The 12,497-nt window shown below is 45.1% G+C and overlaps 1 protein-coding gene and 1 long non-coding RNA gene across 7 annotated transcripts in view; one reads left to right on the top strand and one right to left on the bottom strand.

The window, feature by feature from the left end:
• GALNT11 (polypeptide N-acetylgalactosaminyltransferase 11) overlaps window positions 1–8,131 on the bottom strand; it is a 24,981-nt gene extending 16,850 nt beyond the window's left edge. For 3 of the 6 annotated variants that reach the window (XM_077302827.1, XM_077302832.1, XM_077302833.1), the window contains exons 1-2: window positions 7,963–8,131; window positions 1,141–1,473 (exon numbers count right to left, since the gene is read on the bottom strand). In XM_077302827.1, coding sequence (XP_077158942.1) covers window positions 1,141–1,435 — 295 coding nt within the window. In that variant the 5' untranslated portion in view covers window positions 1,436–1,473; window positions 7,963–8,131. Of the gene's footprint in view, window positions 1–1,140; window positions 1,474–1,960; window positions 2,100–7,570; window positions 7,592–7,962 lie in introns of those variants that run through there. The other 3 variants (XM_077302829.1, XM_077302828.1, XM_077302830.1) reach the window with 3 other exon arrangements.
• On the top strand, window positions 174–12,497 carry LOC143820249 (uncharacterized). Its single transcript, XR_013225278.1, has 3 exons — window positions 174–681; window positions 3,605–3,754; window positions 12,134–12,497. It is a non-coding gene; the product is annotated as an uncharacterized LOC143820249 (long non-coding RNA).

The raw sequence follows: 12,497 nt of genomic DNA, 5'->3' as shown, positions 1-12,497 counted from the left end.
CTGCTATGTTTTTGTTTTTAAATTAATAAGTTGAATACCCTGTATGTGCTGTGCATCACCCCAAGACTACTTTGTCATGAGGGGCAGTATAGAAACTCTAAAATAGATAATAATTTAGGCAGACAAGCTCCACTAAAGAGTGATTTTAAATCAACATAAGCATACCACAGGTGTCACACCTGGGCATCTGGCACAATAACAACAGTCAACCCAACAGGGATCAGTGGAGAGTTTCTTCTGGTCTGCCATCTATTAATTTCCTAGACTCCCCCCCCCACACACACACACAGATTTCCTTTGCATTCCATGTCAAAAACAGTTGGGTGCAAAGCTATCAATGATACAGAGATTCCCTATAACAGATGCTTGATCAAATGCTCCTTTGGTGGGAAACATGAATGAGCACCCCACTTTCTGACTAAAGATAACTTCTGCCACTCTTCCACTAAGTTCAGATGTCCTGCTGTAGGAAAGGTGATCCATCTCAGGGGAGAGGTCTAAAACTGTGTTAATTTTCAGGTAGTAAGAAACTTGTTTTCTTTTGTGTTCTTATTTTATAGTTTCATCCCCTAGATTTTTCTGGGAAGAGAATTAAACCTTTTTTACATTGGCTGAGAGACTTTCTGAATTAGTACCCTCACATGCTGACCACTTCGTGCTCACTCTATCAAACAAAGAGAGGTAAGAGCAAGCCAGATTTCTTCTTATCTTATACATAAATCCAGAGTATTATCATGGAGATAATTAGACTGTACTAAACTGGCATGTTAAATATTTAAAATCTATAGTTGGCTGTGTAAAGTCTAATTTCTAGAGAAACCTTTACAATTATTATATTCATTTTTTTTTAAAATTTACTTCATTTGCAGCCTGCCTTTCTTGCAAGAACTCCAGGCAGATTATGGAATTTAAAACACAATTAGGCAACAAAGACCTGTGATAAAAAGCAGAACTCTAAAACAGCAAAAACTAGAATGCAAGCAAAAATCTGCCTATGATATGGCAATGCCATAATGCACAAAGTAGGCTGCAAGGGCAAAAGACAAAGCAGTAAAGGAAGACTCATACAATATGCATGGTAATAATATTTCCCTTACAAACGCCACCTCTTGAGTTGCTCCCATTCAGCTACAGACTTACCCATTTCAGGAGAAAATTCAGTATCACCCTCGATAGCCTCCTTTGCAGCATTTCCTAATGGATTCCTGATCTTGTTGTCTCTGTGCTGAGGTTCAGGTACATGGACTGACCCCCGAACGAAACGGGGATAGATTTTTTTGGGAAACGGCTTCTGTGGCTCAAACCCCTTGAAGGGCACATACTTGAAAGATTGAGTCTCTTCGCTGAGGTTGAAATAAATAAAAAGCAGAAGCGTCCAAGTCACAGAAGTGAAGAGGCAGCCATAGCAGAAATAGCGAAGTGTGACGCTTCCCATTGTAATCCTAGCATTATTGCTTGCACATTCTCAATCCCCTTGAAAAAGAAAAACAAAGGAAACAGAGTAAGGCTTCCAACACTAAGACTTTTCTAGCCAGTCGTTCTGAAAAGAGAACCTTTCAGAAAATTCTGTGTTCCAGATTAATACCAGATTAGTAATTATATCCAAGAATAAAACTCTACCCTTCAGCCTATACAAAAGATTACAAGCACACGCTAAAGTGGCGTTCCAATTCTGCGCGGTGCCAACTTCAAAATGCCACATCACTAAACACTGCTGGATACCGAGATTACTTTAAACGAAGCATTTATGGCATTTTGCACAGTGTGCCACTGCAAAGCACTCTACAAAGCAAGCACAGAGGAATTTGCTCAGCATAACCATATCCCACAGGAATCCATTTTCATCGGCCTTCTGAGACTTTTCCAATAAATGTCTCTGGCTCAGTGTCGGGATGAGTTTCCAAGCCTCTCTCAAACCTTCATTAAAATGCGAAGCTAGCAGTTGCCAGAGTCATTTTACCTTCTGACACCAAAAAAGCTGTTTGCGAGTCCAGACAGAAAACAGGGTTCCCCTGAACAGGTTGCTTGAGACCTCTGACCACCAGGGTTGTCTTGTCAGCACTTGGGACAAGCAGAGCAAGACAAACTAAGCAGCACAAGACCTTTGTCTGTCAGTGAAGTTCAAGTTCACTGACTACTGGCAAAGTCAAGTTATAAGCTGCTAGAAGACAGTTTAACTAGAAAGTTTAAATATATACAACCTAAAGCCTTTGTCACCAACTAATTTTTAACAGAGTGCTCAATTAAAACTAGGAGGGCTAAAAACCAAACCCTAGAAACAAGAATCTCTGCCCAGCAAGTACAAGAATGGAGGCTCAGTCAATGTCCTTCCATTGCATGCCACCCCTGTTCATTTGTGTTTGTCCATATAATGCCTCAGTGTATGGAAGACAGGGCATGAGAAGCTTATTAAGAACAGGTGTTTATGCAAAAGAAATGGGTTTTACGCAAAAGATGAGGCTGGAAGTTTCTAGGAGCCAAACTAAATCCAGGAAGCCAATTTCATATTACGAGACACAATTTATCTCCAGCTTCCTCTCTCTATGTGTTTTTAACACACAACCATTGGTGATTTAGAAGAACTCTGAAGCAAGTAGCAGTTTCCTTCCCCATCAAAATACCACAGCCATCTCAGATTCATGCCAACTGTGAAGATTTTGTATATTTTAACTGCTTTACATTTACAGATGTTGGTGTGCATTTTGTCTAAAGTAAATATCATCTGGTTGTGTGTTTTTTTTAATGGCTAAACTATCTCTAAACATTCATGAAGATCATGAAGCAGATAAATAAAGCACAGTCATTATGAGTAAAGAATGACAGAATCAACAGCTTACAGCAATGGACAGGCTGAACACATCAATGACAGGCTTATCTCACAACTGCTAATGATGATTAGAATTCCATCACACCCACAATCTACATTGAAAAGTGCAGAATACCTTTTGCCAACACAATTTACAACAGCATGGTTAAGGAACATAAATGCCGGAAAACTAATCTGCATTAAAATTTAAAAAAATTGATTGTTATAGCAGGCACCAATTACTACAGTTGCTAGCACTGGAAGTTCAGCTTAAAACCATATGCGAAACCCTTTTAGTTTCAGTGTCCAAATTACAGCACTGAATTATTTATTTCTTAAGGAAGTTGTGACATGGCCAGCATGCATCCACCAATTAAGACCATTTTGTGTAAAGGATGGAAAATGCCAGTATATTTTGCAGTTTTATAATGAATTAAAACAAATGAGAGAAACTTCCACTTTGTTCAAAAGATGCTAATTTCTTCTCTCGTTGCATTCCTCCAAATATATTGGCTACTCTGGAGGTTCCCAGAAATGATTATGTAAGTGCCAGCACATCAAGCAGTCTTTCAGAGGAGCAGTCATTTCTTCAGGTTCAGGAAAGGGGAATATAACACAATGGAAAACTAAAATATACTATAGCTTGTAACAGATTCCATTACTCTACTGACTTACAATTGTTTATGTAATTTCAGATACTGTCTAACTCCAAAACTTTAATCTATCCCCCGAGCAGATGGTCAAATTCCCTGGCAGATATGTTTTCTGACTCGAGCTCCCTTGCATATTTTGTCCTAGACCAAGCATTTTCAGTCTTGCACCTGAAGTACGTGAACCATGACCAGGATTGTAGCTGAATTCCACTGTCTCGAGCCAATGACGAGAAGGATACTCAATTTCTGTAAAGTAACTAACTGCAAACAGTACTTCCAATATGGGTGCAACTAGGTAAGTCATTTCTCGTCTCCTGATAAAAATGAACTTCCTGTTATTGGTTGAATTTCTCTTCCATGGAACTCAGGGCAGCAAGGATCCCATGCAATTTCTCACTCAGTACTAGTTGAGCTAAGACTCTTGCAGTTTCACCTTCCTTTAATGTTATTGTTGTTATTGTTATTATGTAAATGTTATTGTTACTGTTACCACCTTACTGTTACTTGAATGATGTTACCTGTACTATTTTGTTGTTTCCTGTAAACCACCCTGAGCCTTTGGGGAGGGCGGTATAGAAATGCAATGAATGAATGAATGAATGAATGAATGAATGAATGAATGAATGAATGAATGAATGAATGGAACCAGCCCAGGTTATCTTGTGAAAGGCTGTTATGTCATTTGCCATCAGACTACATCCCGGGGCAACTTAGAATTGAGATGAATGCTGCATGTACTAATAAGGATATTATAAGCATTAGAAAGGGGAGGGGGGCAAACAGGTTCATGTCACTTCAGCAAGACTGTGATCAGGATGAACCCTTGTCATTAGCTGGAGCCAATGAAAAATATCTTCCGTAATCTATAGGTCCGATCACAGCAGTAGAGTCAAAGCCATGAGCTCATGGACGGGGTAATGTTGAAATGACAGAGGAGTTTCTTTGAAACAGAATGAAACCTTGCACGAATCGAAATGAATGGTGGTTTTAAGGCAGATGGTGAGCAATCACCATCCCACTCCCCAAAGGAATTATTCTACCCAGAAAATCCTTAAATTAGAGAGCTTTGGGATCTTTTCAATCATTTGCACACTGGCTTAAGAACATGCTAGTTCGTTTATGTATTTAACAGACTTTCAGTAATCACATGCACAACATGTCCAGTTTTTCACACACACTGTATGATTGTATATTATTAATTTAATATTAACACTGTAACATCTCATGTATTTAAAAAGGAAGGCAGAGCTTCAAGTCTCTGATGAATTTCAAAAGTATTATAGACAACATGTGCTTTGTTCTGGTAGTAGATCCCTATATTTGATTTGCCCACTTCAGACTGTGTTTCCCCTATTTTATGCAGTTTTAGTGATCAGTACTTAATCACTATGCTACTAAATGCATCCCTGCCCAAAGATTAGACTTTGTGGGATTTAGAAGGATCACGTTAGCAATCAGCTAAAGAATGGCTTCTTTCCTATATTCAGCTTTACTCTTCTTCAAAGTGCCTATACTAACCCCCAAAATAATAGTTCTTCCCTTCAGTCTCATTTGTCAGTACGCAAGAATCACAGTTCAAAAAATAAAAATGAATTGAAATGTTCTAAGCCACTATACCCATTTCTCTCCCCAACCCCCTCCCCCCACAGTATACACACAGAGACTGAATTAATAGGCTGCAGTTATGAAAGCAGATACATCAGTAAATCAGTGGCACCTAAAAGACTAACAGTACCCATTATTGTTTTTCCTGCAGTAATAACAACATTTCTGTTCAGAGCAAGCCATCTCTGTCGCATAACGCCTCATGCCAAAGTAAACACACAAATTATTAGAGCCAACCAGTCTAAGTCACATGGCACTGTAAGCATGGCAATCATTCCGTTTTATGCAAGTCTGCACAATGGCCCTGCAATTTATAGTTAGGGTATTATGTATTATATATATACTAGACTAGACTAGATGTAAAGCCCATTGTATTTAGGAATACAGTGGGCGCTAGCATGGGCGCTGGTGGGCCCGGCGGCCTTGCAGGTCTCCTGGTTGGTAAGGTCCACACTTTAGACCACTGGAAGAACCATCACAAAAACAAAAGATAACCTCTAGGCCTAGCCTAACTTCTATCCTGTTTTTTATCATTTCATTACTGCTTCAAAAAGTTTTGTCTTGAATGCAGGAGCCAGTACAGAAAGTTATTTACAAACAAATTCATCCACCTCCAGTGACAGATATAAAAGTTTACATATGAACAAGCAATTACAAGAACTTCATGTAATCATCGTTGTGCCTTGTTTGTTTTGGCTTATATGCCACCACTCCTGGGGTTTCTGGCTTGTGGCAAATTTCAACATCAATGCAATCAATATCAGTACAAATACAATAAAATATAACGCAGTCCAATTAAAACACTATATAAAAACAAAATAAAACCCGTTAATAATCAGCAGCAAGCCAAGTACCGCTATAGCTTAGATGGTCCAGTCTGCCATGGGGGTGCTACAATTTTGCATGGGGAGTCCCAAGATGTTCCTGGCCCTACCCAACCTCAACCATACACCTGGCAGATACACAACAAAATATCATGATGCAAAATGACAATATATGTGCATGAACTAAGCTCTCTCAATTGTACTATACTCAACGGTAGGTGTGTTTTTAAGTGCTGTCAAACCACTCACTTCTAAATTAAGTTGACCCTATCAATTAATAGCCTCCACAATGTCCTATTATTAACAGCCTGACTGAGGGCTTGCGGACTGAGGACTATGGCTTCCTAGACTAATACACATGTTGGGTTTCCTTCTTTCCTGCTGCCTTCAACTTTTCCTAGCATCATTGTCTTTTCTCAATGTCTCTGAAGTATGATAGACTCTGTTCAGTCATTTTAGCTTCCAGGGAAAGATCAGGCTTGATTGGATCTAGCCTTTCTATCTTTCTAGCTCCCAGTCTCAGCCTCCTTCTGATTTCTTGGTCTCCCTTTCGGTTGATGAGCCCAGGAATAGGAAACAAAATATTCAATTTCTTCATCAGTCTTAAACTTAGGTCATTCCTCAGTAGCCACTACTTTTGTCATCATGCTTGTTCAACCACAATCCTGCTTTGGCACTTTCTGTTCCAACATTCATGAGCAGCCTTTTCAGATCTTCGTTATTCTCTAATGGCAGCACTGTGTTATCTGCATAGCTCAACCCGGAAATGCTCCTTCCTTCAATTTCCACTCCAGCTTCCACTAAAGCTCCATTAGGCGTGAGCCACTAGATCTTCTTGATCTGCCTCTAGAACAACCATTCTAGAGGAAAACAGCCAGTGTCCAGTAGCACTTTAAAGACAAGCTAAAATTATGGCCAGGTAGGACCTTTTGTGAGTCACTGCTCGCGTCTTGACTGACTCCCAAAAGCTCCTTTTCTGCTACCAGTTTTGGTAGTCTTTGAGGTGCTCCCGGACTCTGGCTCTTTTCTACCTGAAGAAGTGAGCAGTGTCTCACGAAAGCTCCTCCCCTACCACAAATTCTTTTAAGGTGCTCCTGGACTGTTGCTTTTTTCTACTGCTACAGGCAGACTGACATGGCTACTCATCTTGATCTAATTCCAGAGGCTAGATTTGGGTGGGCAGTTGTGTTGGTATGAAGCAGCAGAATAAAGTTTGAGTCCAGTGGCATCTTTAAGTCGGACAAAATTTTATTCAAGTTGTAAGTTTCCGTGCACATGCCCACTTCTTCAGATACAGTTAAGCAAGACATCCTCAACCATTACACATAGGGAGGGGTGGAAAGTTGCTGCAAAGGGCTAGTTAGAAGAAGAAAATCTGTTTTTTTAAAATATCCCGCTTCTGATTGCCAGAAGGGGTTTCCAAGCCGCTGGCAATCACCTCCCCTTCCTCTCCCACGATCACCTGGGCAGTTACAGCTGGGACCAGATCAAACCCTGCGAACAGCCATATGGAAATCTAATAAATAAATAAAATTAACACCCACATTACAAGAGTTCCCAAACAGACGCCCGATCGCAGTTCGATTCCGGTGGCATCTCCAAAAAAACGAACCCAGCTCGATTCTGGGTGGGAGCGAGATTTAGCCTGCGTGGATGCCCAACCACATCGGCTCAAGCCTTACCTGGGGGGCGGGCGGGGGGGTTACTTGCTCATTAGAGCCCAGAGATCCGCGCGAGGGGCACAGCCAGGAGGGGGACGAGGCGGAGCGATAAAGACGGCGACCATGGGTAAACCATCGCGCGACCCTGCAGCCGTCTTCCCGAACCCAGTCCCCGTCCCGGCGGCGGCATCCGAGGAGCGGGCCGGGGAGGAGGCGGCGGAGGAGGCGGCGGCGCGGGAGGGGGCGCTGCGGCTGCCGCGCGATCACCTCCCCCCCTTCCTCCCACCGCTCGGGCCAGATCCCTCCGCCTCCGAGGCAGGGTGCCAACGCTCCCGGGGAGGTCTGGAGGAAGGGCTAAGGAGGGGCCCCGCCGCTCACTCGCTCGTTCGCCCCCGCTGCTCTTTCCGACTCACCCGCGTTGCGGCAACACGAAGACGGGCGGAGCCGCAGGACCATCCTCCGCCTTCGTCTCACCTGAAGAGGCGGCGGTGGCGGAGGCGGCGGCTCCCTCGAGAGGGACGGCTGCGCGCGGCCAACCGCCACCAACCGTAACAACGCCCGCGGCGGAGGCGGAGGGAGACGAGCCGCCCGGGCGCTAGAGCCGCCTCATTGGGCGGCAGGGGCCACGTGGTCCTGGCTAGCGTGCCCGCCCCCTCCCGTTGGCCCGTATGGCTCGCCCGGCCGCCATGACACGAGAGGCAGCGCCCAGGTGACTCTTCTGCGAAGCGCGGGGTTTGTGGGCGGCTGGAAGGCGTCAGGCGGCGGAGAGGTTGTTTTAGGGGTTTTGATAGTTCATGGATGGTTTGTTGCATTTATTTGGAATCACAGAATCGTAGAGTTGGAAGGGACCTCCAGGGTCATCTAGTCCAACCCCCTGCACTATGCAGGACACTCACACACAAACAGGGAAAAACAAACACAATTTCAACAAATGTTAAAAAGTACAATTATATGCCCCTTCTGTGCTGCTTGACGTGGTGCCTTCCATGGGGAGAAATCAATACGGGGAGACCTGTTAGGCTGTCTGCAGCAGTAAAATACAACCAGGGTCCAGCAGCCCCTTAAAGACATGTGCAAGCGGCTGGGAACTTTTTGTGATTCCCCGATCACTTCCTCAGAAAGGCACCAGTATCCTTCCAGACGAATGACATATTCTCAGCTATTGAAGAAGATAAGAGAGCCGTGACTCCCCAAAGCTCCTCTCTGGCCACAGATCTTGTTAGTCTTTCAGGGGCTCCTGGACTCTGGCCCCTTTCTGCAGCCGCAGACAGATCGCAGTGACTCCCGAAAGCGTGTGCTGTCTGTCACTTACCCTCCCCTCAATGGCCCAGGCTGGCCCAATCCCATGAGATCTCAGACACGAAGCAGGGGCCGTCCTGGTGAGCACTTGGCCACCAATCAAACCCCATCCTCATGATGCAAAGACAGACAACCCACCTCTCAACATCTCCCGCCTTGAAATTCTTGCAGGGTCGCCATAAATCAGCTGCGATTTGACGGCCTTTTCCACCACCACGACCCCTGTCACTTATAAACGGTTGAACTTTCAGCACAGGTTACTTGGGAAGGGGAAGAAAAGCAAAGCAAGAAAACTAAAACCCTAAAGCATCAAGCCCAGAATGCTCGGCTGTTTAACTGGGTCACATTCTGAAGCTGGTAAGGCCTGCACAACTAATCAGATAATAAGGCCTTTGGCCCCAGAACAGAGGAGCTGTTCTCCATAGCACTTTAAGCCGGATTGGCTTGACGACACGCCACCCACCTTAATCGGCTTCACGGGGATCCTAATCTCACACCGAAGACTGCTTGCACCAAGGAACGCATGCATTTGCTCCTCTTCTTGCACTCAAGCTGCTTAGCTGGACGGTGGCTCAAGAACTGTGCTCTCCCCTGCCCACACGCCAATTGTTTCACACATTTCTAATCTCTTGTGCATTTTTCTTCAGGGATTTACTTATTATCTTTCCTATGGCATATGTGGGGTGCAGCCAGGAGGACTGTCTGGCAGCTAAGCAAGAGAAGTTTGGGGGTCATTTGCTATGGCCTGCCTCCATGCCATGGCTGCCGTTGTTCCTTGGAGGTCTCCCACCCCAATACTAGCCAGGGTTGTTCAGGCTTAGCTTCTGAGGTCTGACGAGATGGGCTTGCCTGGACTATCCAGGTCAGAGAAAATAAATGTGCCTGTTTCCACTTCTTTTCCAGTTTAGGGAGGGTGCCATGTAATAGCTGCTCTTAGATCTGCCAACCACAGGTGGGGAAAATCTTGGAAAATTGGGGGCAGAGCCTGGGGCAAAATTTGGAAGGTTGCAATGCCATAAAGTTCACCATCCAAAGCAGCTGTTTTGTCCAGGGAAGGAGAACAGGGTGAGACTTGTCTCGGCAGTAGTACGTGTGAAAAGGATCTGGGGGTCTTAGTAGACCAGACACTGAACATGAGTCAGCAGTGTGACTCGGTAGCTAAAAAGGCAAACTGGATTTGGGGCTGTATTAACAGAAGTATAGTGTCCAGATCATGTGAGGTGATGTTACTGCTTTGCTCTGCTCTGGCAAGACCTCATTTGGAGTCCTGTGTTCAGTTTTGGGCACCGCAACCAAAGAAAGGTGTAGAGAAACTGGAGCGTGTCCAGAGGAGGGCTATGAAGATGGTGAGGGGTTTGGAAACCAAAGTTGTATGAGGAGAGGTTGAGGGAGCTTGGCCTGTTTAGCCTGGAGAGAAGATGATTTAAGAGGTGATATAATAAGCATCTTCAAATACTTGAAGGGCTGTCATACAGAAGATGGAGCAGAGTTGTTTTCTGTTACCCCAGAGCAGGGGTAGTCAAAGTGCGGCCCTCCAGATGTCCATGGACTACAATTCCCAGGAGCCCCTGCCAGCGAATGCTGGCATGGGCTCCTGGGAATTGTAGTCCATGGACATCTGGAGGGCCGCACTTTGACTACCCCTGCCCCAGAGGGTCGGACCAGAACCAATGGGTTTAAATTAATTCAAAACAATTTTTGCTGGACATCTGGAAGATATTCCTGACAGTTAGAGCGGTTCCTCAGTGGAACAGGCTTCCTTGGGAGGTGGTGGGTTCTCCTCCTCTGGAAGTTTTTAAGCAGAAGCTAGATAGTGATCTGACAGAAATGCTGATTTTATGAATTTAAGCAGAAGATGAGTGGGTGGGCAGGAAGGGATGTGCCAGTGTTTTTCTTTTGTGGCTCTTCCTTGCATACCCAGGGAATTGCTGAGTGCCACTGTGGGATGGTAGGTGAATTTCCTCCAGGTCAGGCTGGATTCTGGAGATTTTTGGTGTTTGTGTGTGTGTGTGGGGGGGGGAGATCACCTGGGCATGAAGTTGGGGTCACTGTGAGTGGGCAGGTAGTTGCAAATTCCTGCATCACGCAGAGGGTTGGACTAGATGACCCTGGAGGGCCCTTCCAACTCTATGATTCTATAATTCTAACTCTTTGGTCTGGAAATCTATTGTAGTTCTGGGAGAACTCCAGGCCTCAACTGAAAGTTGGCTACCTAAGGCATACTGTTAAGCCCCAGGTAACAACTGACTCCAGAAAACTTTTTAAAAGCAAGCAATGATATAAAATACAAATAGCTTGCCCTCAGAAACAACAACATTCTCTCCTCTGGGTGCTGTGTTTGGTATTGTTGGGCCATTTGAAAGAAGAAAAGCACATTTTGTAGGCTATTATCCAGGGGCATTCATAACCGTCCCCATCTCAAAGCACCTGAGGTACAAAGTGCTTGCTTTTCAAGCCTTCATGCTCTCATGTCACAAGCATGCACGGTTAGGTGTGTAAATGCCATCAAGTCGCTACTGACTTACAGCCACCCCACTAAGGGGCTTTCCAAACTAGGAAGAAGCAGAGGTGGTTAGCCGTTGCCTTCTTGGCAGAAGATTTCTTCTTGGTATGTCCCCCATGAAAGTACAGACCCTGCTGAGCTCCTGAAATGCAAAACATTAAACTCCAGGCTATCCACGCTGTGCCCTCTGGTGGAGAACTCTGAACATGCATGCAGCAAAAGTTGAGCAAGGATTGCGAAGGAGCTCTTAAAGGTGCTCCTGGACTCTGGTTTTATTGTACCTTTCTTAATGGTTCTCTAGCTGTGAAGTATGAGCCTCTTGTGGCGCAGAGTGGTAAGGCAGCCGTCTGAAAGCTTTGCCCATGAGGCTGGGAGTTCGATCCCAGCAGCCGGCTCAAGGTTGACTCAGCCTTCCATCCTTCCGAGGTCGGTAAAACGAGTACCCAGCTTGCTGCTGGAGTGTAAACGGTAATGACTGGGGAAGGCACTGGCAACCCACCCCGTATTGAGTCTGCCATGAAAACGCTGGAGGGCGTCACCCAAGGGTCAGACATGACCCGGTGCTTGCACAGGGGATACCTTTACCTTTAGCAGTGAAAGAAGAGCCTTAAAATGGATTAGGGCCCAAGCCCAAGAAAAATGGTCTCATCCCCTCCCCTCCGATGCCATTTCCAAAACTTCAAACGGGATCCAGGAGCTGCTGGGTAGGATTAGGGCCACAGCTCAAGAAGAATATCCCTCAATCACTGCTCAGCCTCAGACTCTTAATCTTTCGTCCGCAGGTTGTGTGCAATCTTCAAGGGATGCACCAGAGGGCGCTCCAAATCAATACAGTGAAACAACCTGAACAAATACAGGCAACAGCTGCCTGCTCTTGGCTGCTCTCTTCTTATGAAACGTGCACCAAGCTCTGCTGTGCCATGGGACCTAATGCGCGGGCAGCGTCGTAAGCACCCTTTAAAAAAAATGAAACTTGACATCCGGATTTCTCCAATGATTGCTTTTGTCTTTTCCCACCTTCCCGTCGGTCTATGTGGCACACAATCTGCTCAGGGTAAAGTACAAAGAGTTTCTACCTTCCATGAAAAAGTCCATCTGAACGGAAGAGAAACCATCATCATCTCCTCTCATCAGTAGCACAAGATA

The sequence above is a fragment of the Paroedura picta genome, chromosome 11 (genome assembly GCF_049243985.1).
Source record: "Paroedura picta isolate Pp20150507F chromosome 11, Ppicta_v3.0, whole genome shotgun sequence".
Classification (NCBI taxonomy): Eukaryota; Metazoa; Chordata; class Lepidosauria; order Squamata; family Gekkonidae; genus Paroedura; species Paroedura picta.
The sequence above is the reverse complement of the archived record's forward strand: the minus strand, read 5'-3'. Positions and strand labels throughout refer to the sequence as shown.